The following is a 27,033-nucleotide window of genomic DNA, read 5'->3' as shown; positions in this document are numbered from 1 at the left end:
ATGTAAATTGCCACAATAAAACAAGTTGAATAGACATGCTTGTAACAGTCGGCTTTTTTTCTTCTTTTTTTTCTGTTCTTACATACGAGTTAGTTTGCCTATCTATTTTTTTCTCTCTCTCTTTCTCTTTCTTTCTCTCTCTCTCTCTCTCTCTCTCTCTCTCTCTCTCTCTCTCTCTCTCTCTCTCTCTCTCTCTCTCTCTCTCTCTCTCTCTCTAATTATATAGACCGGACCCAGAGCTTAGGGCTGTCTCTGAGGACGGTTTATCTTCTTCACTGTGGAGTTTTAAATTACCAGGCACACATCTTTACAGTAGTATTTACATTTAAAATGCATTAAAACCTATTTCTAATTATTTCTACTGTTGTAATCAGTCATTTTAAGGGCACGCTCCGCCTACAGGGTTTCAGCTTATAGACAACATGTATGTTTGGCTTATTTTGTGTTTCTTCTCGAGTCTGCAGCGGGGAAAGGCCGCAGAACGCCGAGGTGTGAGAGATGGTTTTTCTGTTGTTGTGGTTTTCAGCAGACAAGACAGTGGAGCACTAGATGGCACTGCAGTGTTCCACTGGATCTGACCTCTTGACTGGACACTGAAGAGAAAGGTCTTGACCCTCATAAAAAAACAACAGGCTACGCTATGAACAACGACCCCGCCCTCATGTGAGCCAAACACCCCCCCCCTCCCCAAATAAAAACAGGAACAGGAATCTGGCTCTTTGTATTTATCGAGATAATGCACGTAGGTATGTCATGTTTTTACTTAAAAGACAGAATAAATACACGAGCGGTTTAAAACAACATTTCAGCTCCGCATTAGCTGTTGCTGTTGGCATGTGGGGCTAAAATCTGGTTGACGTTTTAGAGTCCTCCTCACCTTTCACAGTACACTGTGTTCTGCTGACACACACACACACACACACACACACACACACACACACACACACACACACACCTTCACTTATGTTTCCAACATTCCCCCGACCTTTGAAGACTTTCGCAAGAGCATTAAACTGCCTGATGTATCCGTTGTTTTTTATTTGTGATTGTATTCGGAGGCCCGCGGTATCAGTCACTGGGTTTCATGTGGAAGTGCTTAAGGGTTTGAGCGTTAACACCTTGGTGAGCTGCTCTACACTCTCGCCTGCTGTTGAACAAAGGCAGCTTTGTGGAGCCTCTCCCCCAAAAATGTTTTCTTAACATGTTCCAAGCAGTTTGAAGCAGGCAACTAAAGTAAACAAGATGTTGCCATGATAAAAACACTTGTAAAAACATTGCAGAGTGCACTTAGAGACTGTTTAAGGCAGAGCTGTACCGAGCACACTGAATTTAATTCCCCTCTCTTCTATAAACAAAAGGGTGAAGCAATGTCAGAATACAATAAATAGTGACGGATTTAGAAGGGCACTCCCAAAGCTGAAATGCGTGTCTGTGTGTGTAATATATGGTTTAATAACAACATGTCGAGGGAACCTGTTTATTAAATACAAAATAAAAACACATAACTGAGTTAAGCTTTCCGAAAGCAAACTGCGTTCAAAGTGGATCTAAGTAAAGAGCGAAGACGACTCTGGATGTTGTTGCTCCCCCCTCCTCACACACACACACACACACACACACACACACACACACACACACACACACACACACACAGCACTTTTCTCTCTCCGCCTGCTAGGAATCTGTGCGTTCGCTGAGTGCTTGTTTTAGGATAATGGAATTGTGTCATATCTTGTTTAAAGTGCGACTAACCCCAGGTGACAGTGAGCCATTGATCTGCTGCCACAATGCAGATGTTTTCATCCCCGCTGTAACCATGGCGCTGTTGTGTGCTGGATTACTTCGAGTGCGTTGCACACAGGGTTGATTAGTAGAGCAGTAGTGTGACTCAAGCGGGGAGAAAACATGGGGGCCAAACAAAAGGCCCGTGTCTCGCTGGACCGCTCCAACATAATAACACGCCGGAAAGATGCTGCAAAGCAGGTGATGTCGACTAACGCTGAAGCTCTTTGAGTGCAGAACACGCGGTTCATTGTCACAAAGGGCTGAAGGTGTGAGCCTCAATGACACACACTCACACACACACACACACACACACACACACACACACACACACACACACACACACACACACACACACGCAGCGCTGTGTACCCAAACACAAGTCAGAGGCATGAGAGAGGAGAGGGCAAGACAAATAAACTGCTGAGAAAAAGACAGAAAGAGTTGACACACACACACACACACACACACACACACACACACACACACTCCCCCTGTCCAGTGACAAGGGCAAACATGCAGGGTGGGCTGCCACAGATAAACATCCTACCGTTGTTTGTTTGGGAAAAACGGCCCCGTCACCATGGGAACTGCACTTATCACAGGAATTAGAGGCCCATGCCGTTCTCAGAAGGAGACCCCGCCCCAGTACCCTTGTCAACCCAGGCACCCGCACTCAGGAATAACAACCGGCTGCACCTGTAGTGCCTCCGTAGTCGCTGGGGGTCACAAAACGTGCAATCGACCCAACGCGAGGACAAACGAGCTGCGATAGGAAGAAGAACAAGACCCTCCCTCCCCCCTCCCTTCCTCCATCCCCCCACGACTGTGACTTTTACTCACTTGAGGAATGAATAGAAATCGTCGAACACCGCCTCGCATCCGGGCCACTTGCAAACGCCGTGACCGTAGAGGGGGTGACTGTGGTGCGAATGCTCTTCTAACGTAGATCTAAAAGAGAAATTCACAGAGGGAGAGAGAGAGAGAAAGAGAGAGAGAGAGTTGTTAATAAAAAAAACTTTTTGAAAATAACAGAAGTTAAAAGGTCACAGAGGATTGATTCATCCTGTTAAGCCGACGTCTGCCTTGCGCCTCCCCGTGTGTATGTGGCTTCCACATGAAAAACCTCGACTTGATCCGTGTGGAATCAGTGTACCTGTGTGAGCTCTGCTGGCTGCCCTCTTAAAGACGGGGACTCGTGTTGCGAAAGCACGACCGAATCAATATGTTATTATTTAGTATCACTGAGCCATGTTGCAGTTGACTTTGATCAGGACTGCCAGGGGGTTTCTCCCGCTCTGCTGGCTGCGTCAAGTCTCACAGCCCACCTGGAGGAGAGTGATCCATGGCATGAAACCCCCACTCCACACCTCCAAAAAAGCATCAGACATTTTCCCACCGCGCGCAAACCGTAAACATCCCCCGCCTGGTATCAATTCTTCTACTGACCGATCTGCGTCACCAGGTGGGCTGACAAGCAACCGCGTCCATGGCGTTGTACCCCCCCCCCCCCTTTCTCTCCAGCCTGATGAAAATAATATATAACTAACTTTACAACATCCTCCATATGGCGAGAGGAATGGGACCGCAGCGGGCCACAATCGGCGCTGAGAGAAAGCGGCCCGTGTGGAGGTAGCGTCTGTAGACAGCCAGCCATATGGACACAGGCACTTCACAAGACACACAACTTTCAGCTACAAGAGCCTGGGGGACTGGCCTACATCGCTGCCACCTGTGCTTCTGGTGAGCACGCCGCCGCCGCCGCTTCTCCTCCAGTCTGAGCGCCGCTCCCCGAGACGACGGGCCAGGTAGTGAGATTCATTACACCCCGAACGCCCACGCTGCCATGTGGGAATAACTCCCAACCACGGAAATCTCATTCATATACATATATTCAATACAGAGATAACGTCTAATACTACGACTTCAGGGGACGTCTTTAAGGACTGGGAGGAGGGGGGGGGGCACATTTGATGTAAAAATGAATTAGTGAAAAAAAGGTGTGCCAAATGTGCAGGATTAAACAAGCTGATGCTCAGATTAAAATCTCATTTGTATCAGAGTTAGCAAAGATGTTGCTCAAGTAGGACATTTTAAAAGGACGTCACAGGTTTCCTTGTGTTGTAATTACTTGCTGAAGAGTTCACATTGTTCATAACATGTGATAATTGCATCGCAATTAAGAAGCAGTCAAGCATTCATGAATGTGGTTAGCAGCTTTTTTTTCTGCTCTCTCTTTCAAAAGTCAGAATTTTTTTTAATTTCTTTTTTTTTCAATTCAATTATGAATTATGCATTCGCATTAAGACCTCTGTTTTGATAAAGCTAATAAATAGTTGGCGGAAGACCCATTATAATGAGCTTTTAACAAGGAAATGTGTGGACTGGTGAAGGTAACGCTAGTTTTTAATTTAAAGAGATCCTTTTTTTTTCATTCTTCGCGAGCAGGCTTGTTGGTTGATTCTGTATTAATAAGAAATTGAAATGTGGAGTGCGCTGGGAATCAGTGAGCGCAAAGCGCTGCGAGGGGCTGGCGGTAGAAGAGCCCTTTTAAACGCTGGATGGCTAAACAGTAGTAAATGACAGAATTTACACCAAATGAGCGACATTAGTGTAATGGGAGAAGAGTGTAGGATTCATGGGGTGTTCTCCCATTTCAGATCATGTTGGAGGGGAGAGAAAAAATTGAATAAAAAGGAAACCGCTCGGCAGTTCCCTGCGTTGCGTTAAATTTGACTTGCACCCAGGACAGGTCTGTCAGGATGTTATCATTGTCAGGCAGCCCCGGAGGGGAGAACACTCTAATGATCTCGTAACAGCGATGAAGGGGAGGAAGGGGGGGGGGGGCAGAACGTGCCGTCAGCTTCCTTTAGAGGAGCGGGAACATTAAAGTGCCTATAGACCCGGACGGAAAGGTGTTGCGTTGTGTTTATGTGCAGCCAGACTCAAAGATGACTCCCGACAGCTGCTCGCCACTTGTTTTCTAGTTCACTTCTTTTGATGAGATGCTTTGGGCAATAAACAAGTCATGATCTATGGCATCGCGTGCTGATGGACTCAATCTATCAGCGAAAAAGAAGAAGAAGAAAAAGAGAGAAGATTGATGCTGGATCGGAGACTGGCCACATGTGTGAACAGCAAGTCACAACACTCACTGTTACTACTAATGTTAGCCTCCTCCCCCTCAATCCTACACCCATACCCTAGCCTTCCTTCTTCTCCGCATGGTTTACCCTAAATGATTTCATTATCAGGGTTTTTTTTTCCTTCTTTTCTTTTTCTGGTGTAAGACAAATGAAAGGCGAGAGAGATGGGAGTGCTGTGCCAAATCTGATTATTTATCTCCTTAACAGATTGCTGTGTTACAGTCCCCGAGCTGTGGTTACTGATCGTTGTTTCGAAGCAAAGTGGGCCAAGCGTTTTGTGAGGATGCCTCCCCCCCCACCCATTACAAAGCTGATGCAGCACTGTATTGGGAATTTGTGTCAGATACAGATCAGCCACATTTCATTTAAATAAGCAAATTATTGAATAAAGATGACCTGCCTCACTGAAGGAGGCAGGGTAGGGGGGGGGGGGGCGGTATCTCGATCTGTGCATCGCAGATGCCGGGCCTGGGAAGTGACATGGAGGCCGACAGATTGAGTGACTCAGGCCTTGGTCATATCGGAGATGTTGTTCAGACAAACACGAATCCCAGGCTGCCTCGCCGGAGTGCTCTGCGAGAACAAGTAAAAGCAGATGCGCGAGCCCCGTCTTCGGTGTGTCAAGCCGGCAGTGATTGAATTTCTCCTCCTTCCTTAAGACGGAAGTGCAAAGCCGGTGAGTGATTCCTGTGGATGCACTTAAGGTTTTAGTTGCAGGCGTCGTCGTGCCTGGGCAGATTTTATATGACACATGAAACTAACTACACGGTACTTAGGGCCTGCTGTAAACCAATCTGAAGCCAGTCGGGAAAACAGGCCCATCAGCAGAGAGGCTTGTTTCTGTTGCATGACAAAAGAACTCGCCAAACCGCATCAATTAAAAGTTCATTAAGTTCAGCGCTGGGAGGATGAGGGGATGCTCTCTATTTACGCTCCGGCCGGCCCAGCCCATTATCTTCAACCTGATTATTCAAATCCCTGGATTATAACACAGACATTTTTCTCAGAGCCTGGCTTGGAATAACCATACTTAATAATATTTCATTTCTCTTCCCATGGTGTCTGATTAGAATTGAGTCTGCATCATCAAAAGAGGTGGAGAGGGAGCGACGCTCTTGATAAATTGCGTGATTTGAAGTGTTCCAGAAATTAACGCAAGAGGGGATTATTGGCAACGTGGCTTCTAAATTAGCATCGTTCAGCAGTCAATAAGCAATGTTTTCACTTTGTCGTCCACTCTTCTTGCACATCGGCGGGTGTAGGTAATCCACCACTCCCTTGAGCGGATGGGCTGGGTTAGAATCACCTGCTTGGGCTTTCTGACAGATGGAAGATACTGCGAGGAATATTCAGACTCCCTTCTTCACTTAAGCTCGTGTTAAACTGTTGTTGACGTCTTCTTTAATCTCCTGACAGTCGGCGCGAGGCAGAGGGCTGCCAAGCTCTCGCGTTGTGTCTTCTCCGATGTTTCATGCCGCCCTCAGCCGAGGCTGGCTCTTGCCTTTTCTCTGCCACCGACGCTCACCTTGTTTGCTCGCCTGGGACAACGTGTGATGGAGTGAGCGAATCAATATCCTCCCCTGCGATTTGTCTTATATATAACCAGACATTCAGCCAGACTCTGGATGAAGGGCTGGAAAGCCTGTGGATGCTGTCAACTGTGGGAGCAACTAACGCCCAATTTATTAATATATTACGATATGTGATTTTTCTCCAGTGTCTGTGCCGGAAGATAACTTTGAAACAGTAAAGAGGATAAGTCCGCTCAGGTAACACAAATCTGTTTCAAACCGATACCACTTGCTTGAAAAGAAATAGCTGCTTTCCGTTTGTATCTATCCATCAGCGGATCATAGCGCTTCCTCTCCAAGTACCTCAGATCCTCTCTACAAGCCCCCCCACCATGTCCCCCGCCAGCAGCCCCTCTTCACCTCCAAAGGCCTGCTGGTTCACTGTGCTAAACATGTTTTTTTTTAATCTGCGTTGCTTTCATAATGACGTGTAAGGGAAGGATCACTGAAACACAAGTCAGATGTTGCGCAGTGAGCTCACGGTGCCTGGAGGCTCCTCGCAAGCGGTTCAAAGATCAGGCATCGGTGCGAGAAAACACGCGAATGTGTAAGATGCCAAATTAATTCCTTCCTTAAAGACGCAGATGCGCAGCGCTCGGGGAGCAAACTCCTCCGACGAATGATTCATCCTGGTTTTGAAAAATACGATACGCCCAGGGTTGGTTGTTTCTGGCGCATAATAGCTTGTTGTTTGTGTAAAGCTTTCGTTTGTCCTGATGTGGCAGGCGACGATACACGTCAACAAGTTTCCGGGGAACTGGTTTTCCCCTCTGAAAGCACTGATCTGAATGCTCTCATGGCCAGTGCAGCTGGGTCTTCAGCTGCACTGGCCATGAGAACGTGCAACTGAAACAATATTAACTCTATTAACAGTGCGGCGATCCCATTTTCTCAAATTCCTGCATTCCCTTCCAGGTCTTCTGGTGAAATCCCCAGCTGTGTCCGGGCACAGAGAACAGTGACTGAGATGGCCTTAATGAAAATAATACTTACACCCTACAAATTAAGAGCAATCTCGAGGAAGACTCTGTGGGGACATGTCTATCAACCGAGGCCCTATGAGACATTGCTATTTTAAATGGGAATGTATAAGGGCCTTCTGTTTGCTTTACACCAAAGGTGACAGTGAGGACTGTTTAATTACCAGTCGAAGGCTACAAATAAGCTGAGCAACGGCGCTTTCAAAAGGCTCTCGTTGTATATGAAAGGCAATCACAAGGCGTTTGTGCGTCTTCACTGACCCACGTCGCTCACTGTGAGAGCGCGGAAAACAAGAACAAGCAACACAGAAAGACCTCGGGACTCACCCGTCTCTCTTGTGACTCATGTACTGCCCGTTGGTGGAGGCGTGCTGGTTGTGGTGTGCGTTCTTTGGCGTTACCGAGGAGGACAGGTCAAGGCCCCGGTGGCCGTTGTTGATGCTGCTGTTGTTGTTGTTGTTGTTGTGGTGGTGGTGGTGGTGCTGCTGCTGCTGCTCCTCCTTCACGTGAGCATTCGTCACCTCCTTCCACAGTTGCTGCAGCTCGGCTGGAATCATGCCTGAGACAAACAAATTGGATAATTAAATCAATTAACAGCTAATCCAACTCTCTTCTTCATCACTTAATTAAATCAAAGCGTCTGTAAACAAAGCGCAGTATTAATTAGAAAATATTCCACTACAGGGTAATGCACTGAGAGCTCTTGCACCCCCACCCACCATTTCTCTCTCTCTCTCTCTCTCTCTCTCTCTCTCTCTCTCTCTTTCTCTCTCTCCACCTCCTCCTCCCATTTTTTTCTCTGTGATCTGAAGCGTGTTTGTATACACAAATCCCTGGCATTCACGCAGATTTCATGCCCAGAGTAAATAATTAACATCCAGACAAGGCATGAAATCTGAATAATCACCATCGTTTTCTCACAACAACAGAGCGATGCGGAACATACACGACCAAAAAAAAAAAAAAAAGTTTACAATAGCGACACTAGAAAACATCCCACCCCTGCCTCCTTGAGAAACAGGACCCTGGGGTAATATTCTCAAAAGCGCATTAATGTGCAAAATACTTAAAGCTCTGCACCGCCTCCAATTGACACAGAAGACTTAAACCTCATTTAACAAGTCAAGCACACTGCAGCTCACACAGCCCCTTTGAGACAAAAAAAAGAATCCCTTGAAGACAGACGACATTTTTCTGTGCGCGGGAAACACAACATTTTTTCTTCTTCTTCTTCTTCTTCTCCTTCTTTCTGCCTGTGAGTGACAGCGATCCTGACACCCAGGGCCAGAGTCGGGATGCAGAAGGATAATGCCGTGTTTGTGCACCCCACTTTTCCGCGTCTGAGAGAAGCCTTTGTTGGCAAACAATATATGTGTGACCAACTAGGCTGTGTCTGTTACTGTGCCGGGGAAGTCGGCTTTCATTTTGACACAAATGAGGATGAAGAAGATATGTAAAAATGAGATTAACCCTCATAGGCGCAGAATCTGCGGCTATTTGTATTTTCAATCAAAACACATGCCGTCTGGATAGTCCTGATTTTAATAGCACACTGAAAGATCTGAACGTGTGTGTGTGGATTTGTATTGGCTATTGTAAATCGGTGCTTAAATAAGCCGCGTGTTTGAGGCGTGGTGAAAGGAGCCCTCGGATATGTGGTGGAGTTAACCACGAAGCAAATGGCAAGGCCGCTCGTTTTAACATTACAATTAATTAAATACATTCTCAAAATGACGACTGGCAAATGAAAGATGATTTGCACATGCTTATCTTCTGGGGTTTATATTCTCCGGACCCCTTACCAATCCCCCTCCCTCCCGCCCGTCCCCGTTTCTCATCACCAGCTCTATAGATACCAGAAGTGCTCCTTTCAAGCACCAGATTGTCACACATTGTGTGCAAAATGCTTAGTCTTAATTTATTCCTGTTGTGGAAAATAACTCCGAGGTGAAGATCTCAATACGATCCGCGGGAAAAAAAAAACTATTTTTAATTTGATAAGCTACTAAAGATTTTAATTATGCTGGTAATGGAGAACATTGGCCTAATGAGGCGGAGGACTCCGGAGAGAAGCAGGGGCTAAGAACTGTGAAATGAGTCTGATAGGATTGCTGTAAATTCACACTAGATCGTTTGCATATCAAAGAGCAGGAAATGATTACAGGACAAATCAATAACCTTTCCACGTTCCAAGAAGCGTCTTTCCCCACTCGAATATCCCCAACGAGCCCGCTCTGTTCTGGCCTGCCTGTATTCTCCCTTATTCTCCTCAGCGCCTTGATGTGCCCTAATCGAAGCGCACGTCCGTGACAGGCTAAACATGCTTAATATTGCGGCCGCGCTATAGCCTGCTAATCCGCTGCATGCTCATTTCCAGTTGCTCTTTCAAAGGATCCATTGTTGTCTTGATGCTACGAGGACACTTGGGCGGAAAAGTCGTTTTTTTTTTCCTTCATCTACTTCTGTTTTCTCTGGGATGGCTGGTTCGAAAGCGGAAGGTCACCGGTGATGCGAGTGTCCTGCGCTCTGACAGCGGGAACAATCATTTGCCTGCCCCATCATCCCCCAATCCCGCCCCCTCTCTGCCTCCCCTCCACTTGGTGCCCGGTGACAGTGGGCGATGTATTTTTAGCCGATGTGCTTGACAGGGCGGCCCACACTGGCTCAATTACCCAGCGGTCCTGGTGACCCCGACTCCACTGTTTACTCGGATGAAACCGCCAGCGGATAGAGCGGCCTGATGAGAGAGGTAACGGAGTGGGACCGAGCTGTCTCTTTCTGGATCTGGTCCTTGGATTTTATTGCACAGGTGCTCCTATCTAACCCTAACCCCCCACACCCAAACTCAACAACAGCTATGGCTCATGATTCCACATAAAATGACAATAAAATATCATTACACCAATGTCTTCGAGGGCATTAGATTTTTGTGTTTGGGCAAAACGCATTGAGTTGCTCTCCATCTGATTACTGCGGGACACATAATGACATTGATCTGGAAACCCTCTTTCTTGGGTCCCCCGGCATGTCCATCCTTTAAATGCTGGATTGGTTTATCTTTCCTCTTTCCATTTTTCAACACAACTATTCCACTCATTACGGCCCGGGAAATACGGACAAGCACTTTAAAAAATGTATGTTGTTGGGACACTTGATTGATCACCGGCCTCTCAACTCAATTTTACCTCTGCAGGGTAGCTCTGGCACACAGACAGGCCGAGCTCTTCAACCTTTTCCTGTCCTTGTCCCCCTGTACCCAGGTGACCATGTTCGAGCAAGCGGAAAGTTGATTTAAGGTTCATAATGACATCAGTTGCAGGCCATCATCCCCCCAAATAAAAAATGGCCCCCAGTGCTCCGGGCTCTTTAAATCGAGCTGGTACTTCTCGCACACTGTGCTGGTGCCGCGGGGAGGGGCAGTGACATCGCTATTAGTTTATTGTTCCGTCGGGCTGGGACCTTTACTGCACCTCTGTTTATGTTGCCGTAATCACTGGCCTGCTGATATGCACCCCTTAGGCCTGAAATATGTCCTGTCCTAATGCTGCAGGAACTATTACCAGTAGCCCGCTGCTGGCCGTATCAATCACTGACAGGTCAGCCGCGTTACCCACCGCTGTCTCTGATGTGCCGCTGTTCTGTGAGCACTTCATGGCTCGCCACGTTCTTTGCTTTCGTATTACCGACAAATTTGTCTTGTCACTGTCCCACTGGCCTCTCCCAGACAGCTTAAATGATGTTGTGCAGCTACAAGAGCTCACTCTCTCGCGGAGCAACCTCCAAAGGTGAGCATAAACATGGGAATACGCACACACACACACACACACACACGCACACGCAACACCTGAGCAACATGAGCAGCCACCAACTCACTTATCAGGTCAAGAGGACAGGCTTTTTGTGAGGAGGGAAAGGGGGGAGAAGGGGGTGGTGGATCAAATTTATATTTATGAGAGTTATATCCTCCCCAAACACATTGTTGTAATTTATAACAGATACCGTCTGGCCGCTTCCAAGACTTTGAACATTAATGTCAAAAGAATTTACGACAACAGAAACAAATTAATGCTTCAGATAATGTGAGCAATTGTTTTTTCACTCCAAACCGCTATCTGCAAGTTGATACTTAATTAGCGCTATCAAATGTTTCGGAGGCCGATTCAAATGCATTCCTTCAGTCCGGCATTTTGGGAGGAAGAGAACCAAAAAAGAAATAAAAAAGGTTACTGTAATCTGTCTGAGGCAGCGATGTAGCCAAGCAGCAGACTGATGCACAAAATGAGCTGCACCACAGTGTTCAAAACACATAAAGTGCGGGTTGTTCTTTCAGGCCTCTGTTGCAGTGACCTCATATATGACAACATTTTGGGCTTTCATTGTCTCGGCACATGGCAAAATAATACATGTGCATATAATGACTGGCATTAAAAAAATAAACAAAAATCATCAGTTTGAAAAAGTCACGCCAAATATCTACTGCCCCCCAAGTTTGAATCCATAATCCCCCGGGACCCGAACGCAGCTGATCAAGTCATCACTTCCGACGCAGTGCTAACCGCTATCTAGAGTGTTGCAGATTAGATTTGAGCGCCATAGGCCTGGCCCGCTGGTGCATGAAAGAGTTTAGTGATGTGGAAAACAGAAAGGTCATCAATAACTTCAAACAGTCAAGCAGAAAATGTGTAGAATAGAGAGACAAACCGTGGGCCTGAAGCGCCGGGCTAAGTGTTGGAACAGCTGTCGGAGGCACCGAGTTAAGCATCGATGGGCGCCCAGGACAAACTAACCGGGTTCGACTGGTTGTGGCAAACAGAAACAAAACACTAGTTGTTCATTGTGGAGAGGGGGAGGGGATTCAGTTCCTCAACTTGATAATTATGCAAACAACGGAAATTATTTCAATTAATTTCAATACATTGTCGAGAGAGGAAGAAATCCACTTCAATCAAAATCATAAATCTCTCACTCTGAACTAAAAGGAAGACCTCTCATGAGTCTTCATCTATTAACGTTCTTCCTGTTTTTTTCAATGTGGTATTGTGTGGCGGTAGCTCTGCCGGAGGCCCCGTGATGTATCTTTTGCCAAGTGTTGATACATACTTTGAGAGAAATTGAGCACACGCACAAAGAGAAGCTTTAAAACCACCGCTTCAAGACAATTAACAGCGCAGCCCCGGCAATGTGTACTCACAACTGCAAAAAGGTTTAAAAAAATGCACCTACTCAATGAACCTACTTAGTCAATACACCTACTCTTTTGATAAACTGCCATTCCTCGGGGGTATTTGACGATGACACACTATAAACAGGATGTTCTGGGAGTTGTTGTAAAATCCATCAAGAGCACAGTACCTCGCCGTATTTCCGCCTAACGCTTTGCACAAGGGGTGTGTCAGCCGAGCTCGCTCACAACACAGCGTCGCTCCACGCCTGTGCCCATGGCAATGGTCCGTGGGTGGATGAGTGATTCCATACCCAGTCCAAACAATAACACCACTGTACAAACCGTGTTTGTGTTTGCCTATTACCTAAGCGCACCCACCGAACCCTCCCGTTCTTATCGCTCTTATCTTGTTATTTCAAAACTGTTTGTCTTCGCCGGGAATGAATAGTCAATGTCATGTTCCAAAACCCTTGTGACGGCGTCTTTGTCATGAGGAGAACCACACCTTGACAAAATATTAAAGAATAAATGAAGACATAAACTTCCTGGCCAAACAACAAGTATTGACTCCCTATCGGGTAACAGGGCCGTTTCACAATGACAAGTTCACTGGCAGTTTACTGAACAATAGATCCAGTCTTCCCTTCAGGCTGAAGGAGACTGCCACCGGGATGCCAATCACAGGCTGCAGGCCGCAGGGTTCAAGGACAAAGCGCGGACACTCTGAGCAGTGGGACATTTTTACCTCTTAATAAACACGCTGCAGCAAGCTGCGATCAAACAGCGGTGAACCCGGACAAGAGGCTTTAGAGGCATTTTCAGCGAGCGAGTGTTGAGTGAAGATTTACAGTAGGCGTGTCCCGAAACACTGTGTGGTTACACACATTAAAGTGGCGCTTTGTTCACTTTGGCTAAACAAATTTGCCCAGGTATTGTGGCAGAGTGATAATAGTAGCAGAGGAAACCACTGTGGATATACACTCTGGTTAGATATTTACTACATGTGTCACTACAATAGTAACCCATAATAGCAGGTGGAGGAATTCCACCAGCCATGGATCATCGCTTGTGGATCATCCAATACATCAATAAACAGATATATTAACACCAGGCTAATGCATCCGTTTGTGTCTTATACCTCTTCTGTTTATGTTAGCAAACACAATTTGGCACTTCCAAGGATATTGGAGTTAAAACTAAATAAGCGTTGGACATGTTCCCAGTTGGAGCAGTTGACGACTGATGGACAGGAGATTTGACCAGAGCTAGCAGCTCAGCACAGTGTTGCGTGACATCGGGTACTGACCCTGAGTGAGGGAGTGCAGCGGCAGGCCGGTCTGTCCGGGCTGGATTGTGAGCAGCCCTTGCCTCTGAAGGTTGAGCAGATGCTGCTGCTGGACCTGCTGGACCTGCAGGAGCTGCTGCTGGAAGGCCAACTGCTGCGCCGACACCTGCTGCTGGGGACACGACAAAGATGGAGAGACACATCATCAGCAAACACACATGTATATAAATATAAGCTGAAGCTGAATTTCAGGTTTGTGCAGTACTGGATTCATGCATGCCACTAGAGGAAGAAAAAAAAAAGGTTTCGCTCAAGGCCACGGGGTTCACAGATGGTGGAACGGACACTTTTGAACGACACGTTCATTCGTTGAAAAGAGAAGCAAAAACAAACAAAGTTAAAGGGATTTCTGCGTGCGCTAACACACGTTAGCGCGACGTGATTTTCATGAATTTGTGCCTTTAGTGTGGGTTTTGTTCGGGCCCCACTTACGACAGGTGGAGTATACTCTCTCTCTCTCTCTCTCTCTTAATTAACGAGGAGTCGGGAGGCAAATGACAAACAATGAAACAACATAGTTAATCATTCATAATAAGAGCCACAGGAATTTAATTACAGCCATTCATAATTCAGCAAACAACGTGTGACTAAATCAGAGTGCTTAATAACCACCCTAGCAACTCTCACAACTCTCCCAGGCATGGCGCTGAGCTCAGGGATCCCCCCCCCCTCCTCCTATCCAGCGCAGCCGGCGTTGTTCAGCCACGCGCGTGTGGACCGACTGGGCGCTCGCTGTGATGTTGATCTAACTCTGCCGCGGCTCTTTCATCAAGGAACTTTTTAATGAAAAGCTGACGTGCCTTTACACATTGTTTTTTGGAGGAGACTCGGGTGATGAAGAAGCCGCACAAGAGCGGAGAAGAAAATGGACGGGAGAGACTGAAAAGTCTGAATAAGAAATAGAAGGAAATCATCTAATATCCCCAATCTCCTATGAGTCCAAACAAACGATAGATGTTGTTTAGACAGCAGGGTCACAGAGCAGAGACGACTCTACACCCTTTCATCCACCCCTCTCTCGACAAAAATCCACAGTCCACTCGCCAGAAATGTCGATTTCTGTTCAACGCTCCATTATGACTGTCGACAATTAAACGGACAACATCCATCAGGACACCTTTTTGTATTGTCTAACAGATAAGGATGCCGGAGACTCAACAGGATGCGGCTGGTTCTGTTTGTGAGTATACAAGGCCAGTTGCAAGGCGGGTGGGGAGGAGAGGGATAGAGGGGATGGGAGGAGGAGGGGGCACTAAAAGCAGCGCCGGGGCTGCCAAGCTGTGCGCCGCACCCTGTTACCAAACACAGGATACACCACTTTGTTTACTTCTCACAATCGAGTGCATACAAAAAAGGAGGAGAAAAAAAAAAGGTCTTGGTGCAACGCGGCTGTCAGGTCACTTTGCTGGCGGCTCTGAAAACCACTGAAACAGCCCAGATAAAGCCCCCCACGACTTGTCAAAAGGGTCTAGCAGGCCTTCCTTACCCTCCTGCCCCCCCCCCCCCCCCCCGCCCCCCTCCACACCTCCCTGCCCGCCGCTCCTGCACCGGCCTCGCTAAAAATAAAGCTCTGGGTTCTCGTCTATTACGGCGAGCGGGGTCGTCTCATTGGATCAATCAGGGGAAGGAAGGCGCTTTGACAGTGGCAGCAGAGGGTCACAATTGAGGAGTAACCACATTGATTCACAGGCTCAATGTGCTCATATAAGCCAAAAATTAGAGAAAAGAGAGAAGTGAGGCAGAGATCTCGCAGGGGTCTCGGTGAAATCCGGCATGCAGGTGGCCTGTGATCTTCTCTGATCTTTCCAATTCATGAAAAGGTGTTTGGTTCTCTTTTTTTTCTTTATCCCTTCCATCAGTGAGAGAAAAAGTTTCTCATGTCTTCAGTGGTTTTCTGTTCTCCAGCTCCTCCCTGACAGCCCGAGACAAAGATAGCAGTGCTACGGGGGCGGGAGTTCATAAGGAACAATGCCTTTCATCAAAAACGCTAAATAAATAGAGGGTGGCTTTTCTGAATATAAAAAAAAGGGGGGAAGAAAGAAAAATCGAGTATTGCAAATGAATTTAACTCTCTCCCCATCACATGTTTTTTTCTTTCTTCTGGTCCCATCAGCTGACAGGAGCTCCTGTGCGCTCCCAGCATGCAGACACATTAACCCCCCCCCCTCCCCGACCCAATAGACCAAATAAGAGGTTAACAAGAAGTGGCACAAGGGAGAGAAAAATACAGTCCCTGACAAATGATAAAGAGTGACACTGGCAGGCCTTTATTGTCAAGCTTCAAATATAAAAGTTAAAGATCTTTGAAAAACTAAATTTTGATGTCTTTAAAATAAAAGAGGCACAAAGCAACAACAGGGGGTTATTGTCTGGCAGCCACAGGGGAGTCACTGCATAATTCTTATTCTGTCTTTTGATGGCTGCTCGAAATGCGACTGAAAAAAAAGGAGAAGAAAAAAAAAAGACAGCGCGATGGGGAGAGAAAGAAAACATCGGCGGAGGGGGAGAGCCTCTCGAGGCTGCATCCATTTCCTGTGATCATACATAATATGCTTCAAAAGTTGGCCTTTCTTTTATTCTCATGCTCCATTCAACTGATCAATTGCACCCCCCCCCCCCCCAACCCTCCACCCCTCCTCACACACTCTCTCTTTTTTGCCCTGTTCCTCTTGTGTTTACATCAGATGCGACTCGGTGACAGGCCCTATCTGAGGCCGAGGAGCTCTGCTGTCATGTTGATTTATGGGAGCATCACGCCGCAACTTGTCCAAACTGAAGCCCGCAGTTCATTAATTAGGGAAGCTGCGACTTTGAAGTCAGGAGCGCCGACAGGACGCGGACGTGTGAGCGAGCGCGTGTGGATGTGTGTGTGCGTGCGCCCTACCCCCCCTCCACCCGCCTCTAAACGCCGGGGCGTCATTTCTCTATGCTTCCTCCACTCTCGAGCCGCGGAACTCAACAAGGGGACGAGAGACGGCATTTATTTTTGTATTTTTCTTATTTTTTTTTTACTGGATACTCTTTGAACTCCTTCTGACCGCACAATAATAATTTGCTTTGTCCACAGCGATGCCTCTATCCTCCGGTCATTAACACGCATTAAGCTGCTGCCGATGAGCACACCCAGCTGCACTGGAGGGAGCGAGACAGATATATAGAAAGAGTGAGAGAGAGAGTGAGAGAGAGAGAGTGAGAGAGAGAGAGAGAACACAGGCAACAAAGCTGGGAGCGCTCTCTGCACTGATATCTCACAATTACATGCCTTCTCTTCCTCTGCCATTTCCATGTTAATTACCGAGAAAAGCCTCTCAGATTTATACGGTCCCTGTTCCTGCCTTTCTCCCTTCTGCCTTTCATTATGTCCTACACGAGGCTCACAGGAGCGGGTCATCTCCTTTGTTGCGTAGGACACTTGTTTATTTGAAAAAACATCTAGAACAATGGGCTCAGGCTCTATACAAATATCACGGGTGGGTAGGGTGGTGGGGTGGGGGGGGGAGTAAAAAAGAGACGCTGTATTCTTAGCACTGTATCAATCAGTTGTTAGCATTTATCCAGCAGGTCTGACATGCTAATCAGAAGCATGAGTGCACTTGATTTCCCCCCACTCCCTCTCCTCTCTACTTTAACCACAGTCTGGAAGCAGATGGGGTCGAGGGAGGGAGCACACATGCCTTCCATGCTCTGTCTGGCCGACGGGGTTCGGTAATGGCAGGCGGAGTTGGAGTGATGTCAGCCTACCTCTTTACTCTGCTTGCTGACTGCATGCTGCTGCTGCTGTGGCGGCTGCTGTAAAAGCTGGAGGTGGAGCTGTTCCTGCTGCTTCTTGTAAAACTCTTGGAGTTGCTGCTGCAGAAGAGGGCGACATGTGAGTGAAAGTCTGTCGCATCAACTTTTTCAAATATTTTCGAGGAAGAAGAAAGCAGAAGAAGTTTTGTACATAAGAAGAAGAAAAATAGATTTGTGACGTGAGAGTCAGATGCACATTACCTGCTGTAACATGAGGGCCTGCTGCTGCTGGAGAAGAACCTGGAGCTGCTGAGGGCTCAGGACTTGCTGCTGAAGGATTTGCTGCATCTGCTGTGGAGTTATCACTTGAGGCGTCATCATAGCCACTGAAACTGGAACCTGCATGGACGCACAAAAGCCAGCGGAAAGATGTCAAATCAAAAGGTCCGTCAAATATATGGGCGAAAAATAAATAAATGAAAAAAGTGAAGGCTGATGACTAAATAGTGCTCGCCGAAGAGACTACAAACAAACACTCGATGTCACAGGAATATAAAATGGTGCCTTTGACTTTTGACTGGATTCATCTCAAGTGTCATCTTGACGTATCACAAGCTGCACACACACCCTCCAGCCAACACGCACATTCAAAGCCCTCTAACCGATATGACACCACACCAGACTGAGGCGGGCTAAAGGACACGAAACAGCCAGGCGTGGATCATGCCCGTGGTGCAAAGCATCCACCCCGACCTTCAACCTCCATCCTCCGACCTACGCCCCCCTCACTCTCTCTCTCACACACACACACACAAATCTCAACACCTAATCTGATGCAACACGGCAAACACACGTGAGGATGCAAAAGATTGCCTCCAAAAAATAATAATAATAACGTAGCATGCTGCATGTTCGTCGCAGGCGGCGGGACATGTCGCGTGAGAACACTTCATCAGGGACGCTGTCAGCGGCAATCTGTCGCCGCGAAGATGCGGCGCGCCTGAAGGAGGAGCCACGGCGACGAACGCGCAGGCCCTGAACTAACTCCCAGCAGAAAGGTGTGAGTGCATGACTCCTCACAAACAAGTGATGTGTTGTGACACTGACAGGCCCCCCTCCACCCCCCAACAGTTGTCAGGGCGCCTTAATTGCTCCGGCGGCGTCGGGGACTGGGGAGTGTGTCTGGATGCTGCCACTCACCACTGTGATGCGCGATGCCATTAAAAGCCCCTGCCTTTGGCCGTTTGGGGAGGGACATTGAAGGTGCGCTCGATAGTCCTGCATTTTTCACAGGTGTTAAGGTACGGCGGCGAACGAGCCTCTGTGTACGTGCGCATGAACATAAGTAATGTATGTGCATAAGTGCGTGTTTAAATGTGCTTGTGTATCTCTCGGGCTGATGTCGGCAGCTGACAGAGAGTCAGTGGAAGTCTGTCTCCACCAAGGTTACCCAAATTGTAGCCGCCTTGTAGCTAATGACACACACCACCCCACACACCGCTACCCCCTTTGCATTTTTCATGCCTATTCTGAATGCGATGTTGCTGCTTTGAGGAAGAACTCGTCCGTTGACGAAAGGGCCTTCTCTTGACACGCGGCCCTGCGTGCACATCAGCTTCTTCCGTGGCGTTAGAAAAAGACAAAAACACGCAAACAACAGTTTGTACAGCAAAACAGTCGCGGAGGAGGAGTAGGAGAAGGCCAGTGGGTGTCAAATGGGACGGACCGGCTTTGATGCTCTCCGTTTACGTCACAGAGCGCCGCCGCACCACACGGGTGCCGCCTTCTTCTGGAAGCTCGACCCCACCCAGGACTCACGCACACACCACGTCTCTCATCTGCAGGGCAGCGGGCGCAGCGGGCGCGAGGAGGGAAAATGCAATATTAATTCCCCCCCCACACCCCCGTCCCCTAACGTATTACGTCTTAATATGCAGTTCATCTTGACTTTTGCACATGACTTGTCCTGTCATTTGCATAGCCCCGGCCTCCCGTTTCCTTAATTTCACAGTCATTATCCACTGAAGTCCTTTTTTTTTTTTCTTTTTCTGGGCATCGCTAATTTTGATGAACTATTTTGAAGGTCACCCGGGCAGCCCCGTCTTGCTGACATGCAGGCGCCATACATGATGTGATATATAGTCCCCGTCTAAACATGACATTTACCCCCACCCACACCGAAGATAAATAATAATTCACCCCCTCGCCGCCTCACCCCCACTTTTCTTTTTGGAAGCTTTGCTTTAACTGCGTGCATTAAAAATCTACTCCATACTTGTCATGCTCTATTTTTTACTACCGTGTTAAAGCTGTAAATTTAGCCTTATTTTCAAAAGTATAATCATTTTGTCATACCACATTATATAGAGTGTGATGTGAGAGGGGGAGGGGGAGAAGGGAGACCTAACCACATTAACACAGAGGTTCTTCTTTTTTTTAAACACTTCAGTTCTCAATAGCTGCCAATTTCATTACAAATTACGCAGAGATTTCCTTTCAATCCAACCGTCCTAATTCTTTACACCTTGGGTGTATAGCTCATCATGGTTTCACACTTCGCCTCGGCAAGAGCGTCTGGCTCACTGTGACTACAGCGAGAGCAGCCTCCTCTGTGCACAGCCCAAGCAAGAGGCTATTACAGACCCCCATTTTATTACCCATTACTACTGAGGTCATTAGCAGCAAGAGGGATTGTGTGCTTCTTAACCTATTGATCAATGTAACTACTACCATTTAATCCTGTGCTGAAGAAGTGAAAATCTGCCTAAGACTGGATCCTATTGGGAGGAAGGGGCGGGAGGGAGCACTTTAACTGAAAAATATTGCCCTGCCCGCTGTATCATGCCCATTTTACGCAAACACAGGACGCCAGTCGGCATTTAGAGCACTCCCATATGGTGCGCTCCCTTATCTCCCGGATAACATCATGGCTCCAGATGATCCGCACAAAATATATCGCCATCTAAAGATAGTCCGAGAGAGAGCCTCGCACTGGGCTAATAACTGGAGGGATCCACCGAGCCCAGCTCTAATCTGCGCCGTCGATACGAGGGTGTGAGAAGAAGAAAAAAAAAGAGGACATTCTGGGGATGCCAGAACTAGCTGACGTTTATGAATTTTACCAAGGTGTGGTGCTCTCCAGGTGCCTCCCACACACGTAAGCATTCAAACACTGGAACGTTCTCACACAGCTGCTGGAGGCAATATACTGTACCAGCACAGGCCTGCTGCCCCCCCCCCCCTCCACACACACACACACACACACACACACACACACACACACACACACACACACACACACACACACACACACACACACTAAACTGTGGCATGTTAACTGTCACAAGCACATACAGGCACATGTGCAGCCCATAACATACTTCACAAGAGAAAAAACCTGTTTTCCATAGAGTCAGAGAGTACTGTATGTTCAGTATGAAGTACACGCAGTAATGTACTAAATATGAAAACATACAAATCAAACATGATTCATTTCAACATTACACCTTATTTTGTTTTAACTAAATATTCCTTTTTAACAAATATATGGATCATTCCTATTCATTCATTGTCATAAATTCCTGCACAACCTCTGACACACACACGCACACACACACACACACACACACACACACACGCACACACACACACACACACACACACACACACACACTACATTAAGCATTTGGCATTAAAGGACACCGACAGTAAGACAACCTCAAGAGGGCAAACACGAGGAAGAGGGAACACAAACGCTGAAGACGCCCCCCCCACCCCCCTCGCCTCCCTTCCTATCACATGTCAGAGGTCAAAGCCCGGTGAGAAGGAGTAGGGGTGAGCGACAAAGGGAGATAGCCCCGTTTCCCCGGCGCTGAGGCAATTAAAAAGGAAAACAGAAATGAAGGGACGGGGAGGTGAATGTCAGCTAGACGGCGACAGCCGTTTCAGCGGCCGCACGAGGTGCAACGTGGCTGAAAAGAAGAGGAAAAAAAGAAAAGAAAGGAAGAACCGAAAAAAATGAATAAAATGAAGCAGAGATTTATCAAATTTTCATTTGTGCTCTCTGGGGTCATCTTGTTTTGTAGGAGCATCAAATGGAATGTAGAAGTAAAGAAGAAGGGAAAAAAAGAAATAACAGGCCCTAGAGAAATCACGAGTCTATCCGTTTGATGCTGTTGTTTTACCTTGGCCTGCAGTGGCGCAAGGAAACGACTTCCCATCCCAGCTGTGATCCCCTGCATGAAAATGTAGCCGAAACAAGGATTTCACAGGAGCTATTGTACACGAGTGATGGGTGAACGTAATTAGTCGTTGGCGAGGCTGGAAAGACTGTTTCTGTATCACCCAGATGGGTTGATTGAAATCTCTGAGGTGGAGAGCACTTATTTCCCTCTTAAAATAATGAAAAATAAATTAAATAGGTTCAGTACATTCATTCACACAGATAATCGTTTTCCTCTAATAATAAAAATAACAGCAACATCATTTTGTGTACACAGCAACCCATTTCAGATGCCAGATTTGAAAAAAAAAAAAGGTCAGGACAAAGCTCCCCGTCATATCATATGTGTTCAGACCTCCATTACGCCTTCCTCATCAGCCACAATCAAGGATAATCACAGCCACGGCTCGACTCCGTTTACCTCGCACTATGTATCCTGAATCGAGTGTTAGGGGCTGTGTGAGATGAGGGGCTAAAATTATTTGAGCAACTGTAAAAACAACTGTTAAGATTGCGTTTTAATTAACATTTCTTCGTTCTTTCAAATACAAACAAACAGCTTTTTTCTTCTACGCCAGAGCTGGACCCGGTGTCGGGTTTAAACAAACAATCTGAGCGGTGGAGAAGTGAGCGAGCTCTCGCCCCCCACCCCAATATAAACAGCTGAGCTGCGAGCTCTGGACGCCGTTTCCCACACTGGAGGCCGCCACCGCTGCAGGTGACCCACCGCTGGGGGGAGAGCGCACACAGGGACCTCCAACACACACACACACACACACACACACACACACACATCACCTTCATTTTACCATTTACTTTTCAGAAAATGCATTTATAATTGAAAAAAAAATCCACAAACAGATATTTTCTTGGACAAATAGTATGATTATAAATACTTGTAACATTAAAACACCCATGACATTTCTAGAAGTGAGCCTTTTCCGAAAAATACCAAAAAATATAATTCAGGTTTGAGAGAATACCCCCAAAAAGTGTTTGGTTTCATTTTGCTGTGTGACTCAATGTCCCGTCACAGGTCTTTTATTTATTTTTTGACCTCTCGAGCCACAGCTCCCAAGTACTTATTTCACAGCCACGAGGCGTTTTGAGCTCTGAAGCCTGGTTTACAAATTCAGGGTGACAGCTACCGTCCCACACCCCCCCTTGTTCTCACCTTTTCTTTCCCGGAAACGCCTCACACCATCACCGCCGGGGCGAGCGGCGTGCCCCGTGATCTGAAGGGCTACCGGCTCTACCCTGGTTACGCAATGGTTCACGTCGTTATACCAGGCGGTTAATTAAGATCACAAGCCCCACCCTCCCTACCTAAAATTAAATCCATTTAAATGAAACTGTAGTTAAAAGACAATGGCTGACACATCCCCGTGCAGATTGTTTCTATCCTCTGCACACCAGCAAAACGCAAAAAAGAGCTAATCCTTGTTTCCATGACGGCGGACGAGAGGGACCCAAATTATGCTGCCTCTTAATGTTGTCGTGTTGTGTGACTCATATAAAAGTATTACAGCCAATTAAAACAATTATCGAGAAGACACTCAGTGAGAGCAGCAGGTTTAGAGCATCAACGAACAATCAACTTCACACACACACACCCCAGAAAACCAACCCTTTATTGTTCTCATCTTCACGTCGCTTATTGTGTAAAAAAATAAAAATATATAATATGTCGGCTGTGTCAGAGATGAGTGGCGAAGAAGCTCTTCTGCCATAAAACACTCCATGCCGTGTAATCTGGTTATGATCTGACCATCTCGACCCTTTGAAACACATGGCATCTCAAGTGTAGAGTTAATCTCATCTGAACCACACGCACAAACTCAGAGCGGTAACGACCCCCCGAAAAAAAGAATGAATGAAAGCCTTTTTTTCTCTCTCTCTTTTTTCAAGTAAAAACATGCTTCGGTCGGGAAAAAACCAGGGAATAACAGCAGAGAGCAGCTGGTGGCTCACTATATCACTGCTAAACTATTCCCCCGTCTCTGCTCTCCGTCTTTGCCTGCCGGCCCCCAGTACAAAGCGGAGACCGTCCCTGTAAAGGATAGCCCCGGCCAGCCGCGAGGCTCTAGCGGCTAACCCCCCTCTGCACCCCACCACAAAACCACCACCTCTCCTCCGTGGTGCACGGATAATATCTGGTTGCCTATGTCATGGTTTAGAAATGACAGGTGCTCGCAGCCCCTCGCCTTGACAGGCCACTGCACAAATAACGCCCCTGCCTGAAAGGGCTAATGCACTACTAATGAACAATAAATCAACTTTGATTACAAACTGTCAACCCAATCAGCTCGCACTCCAGCTCTCCCAAACTGCGCGTCTCGGCACAGCTGCACGGCATTACGGCGCACGCCGTCCTGTGTGGGGCTTCGCTGTCCCGCGCCTCGAACCCCTCCACTGCGCCCCAACACCGCTCCTCTTCTTATTTCTTACTGCGGTGACGCGAGGCAGCAGAAAAACATTGCGCCGGAAAAGTTAAGACTAAACGCTGGGTGACAAAAACAGACAAAACTGGGAGGGAAAAAAAAACAGCACTTAGGGGACAAAGTGAATCACATGCGAGTCTTTTCCGTAGTTGCATGAGCGTGTTACTCGAGGATATTGGAGTAAAGAGACTTGAGGTCATTAACAGTTGGTGTAAAACCTCAAAGCTGTCAAATCGGATTTACACTTGACAGCTGAGAAAAAAAATGGAAATGAAAAAAATGGAAGAAAAAGACTACAACTTTCCCTCCAAAATGCACCCTTTTTTGCAAGTATATACACGCAGACACACACACACACACACACACACACACACACACGGACACACACACTCACAGAGAAAGACAGGCTCGTTCACACGCTCAAAACTTTTCTGGAAGAAGCGAGCGATGACATTCAGAGTGACAGCTCGGCCCAGCGTGGGCTTTGTGGGTGCCGGTGTCAAATATAGAGCTGTGCCAGTCCGTCTTAATTCACCGTGACACCGGGAGGAGAGCGAGGATCAGTCAAGGCCGGAGCCTCGCAGACATCACAGTGCGACCAGCACCCAGAGAAGCAAACCATCACAGTGAAAAAAACTAAAATCATATATATATCTCTCTATATATATACATAGAGAAATATATATATATTCAATCTACTTGACATGCTGTGGCATGGACATATTAGAAATAAATCAATACTACAATCCCTTTCAGAGAAACAAAACAACAACAATTGTGTAAAAGAGAAGGCAAACCTGAGTGCTGTTCCTCCCTGAACTTTCCATAATTTAAGCAGCGTACAGTAAAGTACAGCTCAGGATTCCTGCTGAACTGGTCCGCTCACTATCGGCAGAGTAAACACAACTAAACAAACAGCGTGGGGTGACAGACAGAAACTTGCTGCTGACTGTCTGGCATCCTGCTGACAAACAAGCGCAGCTCAGACAAACTGTTGCTGGAAGTCAAAGTGGAGCCAGCGGCAGCAGCACGGCGATAAACAGAAGGCAGCTCGTCCACACGGGCTTGTTTTGAAACGCAGCGCACCCCCGATAATGTACATGACACCTGCTTTCTCCTGTCAGGACGAGCCGGTAAACCGCCGGCGTCTCCGCGGAGGAGTAAAGCCCCGGATAATTGCTGCTCTCACACAATTAACCAACTGCGATGATACAACATCACCGACAGACAGGACAATAAAGCCCTCCTTTTCTCTTTTTCCCCGGTCAAATTAAATTGTCAAGTCCTTTTTTTCTCCTTCTTCTCTCTCTCTCTCTCTCTTCTCTTCTTCTCACACAGGAAAGCAGGCACACAAAAAGAAGAAGAAAGAAATCACAGAAATCAATCATATTGACAAACCTGACAAACTCCATTTAGCTGGCAGGGTAAACAGAGTGCTGGGCCACGCGGTGTGGAGTGAAGCAGAGCGAAGAGCGGAGCGGCGAGGGGGAGAGAGAGAGAGAGAGAGGGAGCGAGCGAGAGAGTGTGTGTGAGAGAGAGCGAGAAGGAGAGAGAGAGAGAGCGAGAGAGAGAGAGAGAGAGAGCGAGAGACACGCGGACTGGCAGGCTGAGAATAAGCGCTGCTGTGCTGTGGAGTCTCCAACCTTCCTCAGGATACAGACAGATTGCACGCGCGAGGTTGCTCCCCGGCTGACAAGATACAAAACTATCCAATCAACCACGCCCTTCTCCACCAATCACAACCAGCCCTCTAAACATAATCAATTCAAATGGGGCCACACAATAGGGAGCCGCGGGCTGGGCTGCAGGTGAACCCGTGCCTTTGTGTGGGGGCCCCTTTCGGGGGGGAAAAAAAAAGGAAAAGGGAAAGAAAGAAAAAAATATATAAAAAGACACAGTTGACGGCTGTTAACCCTTTGACCCCTGCCGGGACTCCGGCCGAGCTATTGAAACAATGGGAGCCTAAAGAAAAGAGGCCCTTTAATTAAACAACAGATAAGTAAACACAGCTATCCAGTGGAAAGAAAGAAAACCGGCCCCGCTATCGGCCCCTTTATTGTTCTGCTAAATGGAGTTGTTTACAGTGGCGGAACAAAGACACAACTCATTTCACATGCTGAAAACAACAAAATGCACAAACAATTCAGACGCTTTGTACTGTTTTTCCTCCTCCCTTGTGTCCTTAGATTCCCCAAGCTGGGAAAACATCACATGCATTTTATTTGAGCGTAAAAGGATGTATACCAGAACAGTTTGTTTTGGCCCGACGAATTTGAATGCGCACACTTGAACCGCAGCGGCAAGTTTGTGTGCATTCGGTCACAAGTGTCAACCACAGCGGCATAAACTTAATACAAAAAAACAGAACAAAAACACTTATCCTACAAGCTAAAAAATAAGAAAAAAAAACTCACATTAACAGCTAACATTACAGCAGCTATGGAACCAGGCAATCCATCCGACTCTATCCCCAATGAGAGCAATTAGCTGTCATAATATCATCACACTCTTTAACACCCGTGTGCACTCAGTGAGGGGAAAAGACAGGGGGAGGAAAAACAGGACCCTGCCACCTACTGGAGAACCTGCTGAACTCACCAGGAGAAAGGAAGAGAAAGAGAAAGAGAGAGAGAGAGAGAGAGAGAGAGAGAGA

At 47.1% G+C, this 27,033-nt stretch overlaps 1 protein-coding gene across 9 annotated transcripts in view; it reads right to left on the bottom strand.

The window, feature by feature from the left end:
- The window catches only part of foxp1b (forkhead box P1b), a 149,127-nt gene that overhangs the window by 18,368 nt on the left and 103,726 nt on the right, over positions 1-27,033 (bottom strand). For 4 of the 9 annotated variants that reach the window (XM_068593986.1, XM_068593988.1, XM_068593987.1 and 1 more), the window contains exons 7-11: positions 17,979-18,116; positions 17,730-17,837; positions 13,950-14,100; positions 7,807-8,038; positions 2,626-2,733 (exon numbers count right to left, since the gene is read on the bottom strand). In XM_068593986.1, coding sequence (XP_068450087.1) covers positions 2,626-2,733; positions 7,807-8,038; positions 13,950-14,100; positions 17,730-17,837; positions 17,979-18,116 — 737 coding nt within the window. Of the gene's footprint in view, positions 1-2,625; positions 2,734-7,806; positions 8,039-13,949; positions 14,101-17,729; positions 17,838-17,978; positions 18,117-25,177; positions 25,365-25,778; positions 25,843-27,033 lie in introns of those variants that run through there. The other 5 variants (XM_068593995.1, XM_068593994.1, XM_068593990.1 and 2 more) reach the window with 5 other exon arrangements.

This window comes from Clinocottus analis, unplaced genomic scaffold (genome assembly GCF_023055335.1).
Source record: "Clinocottus analis isolate CAN_PGR_092001 unplaced genomic scaffold, fCliAna1.0.p SCAF_3, whole genome shotgun sequence".
Lineage (NCBI taxonomy): Eukaryota > Metazoa > Chordata > Actinopteri > Perciformes > Cottidae > Clinocottus > Clinocottus analis.
Note: the sequence above shows the minus strand (reverse complement) of the source record. Positions and strands in the feature narration are given on the sequence as shown.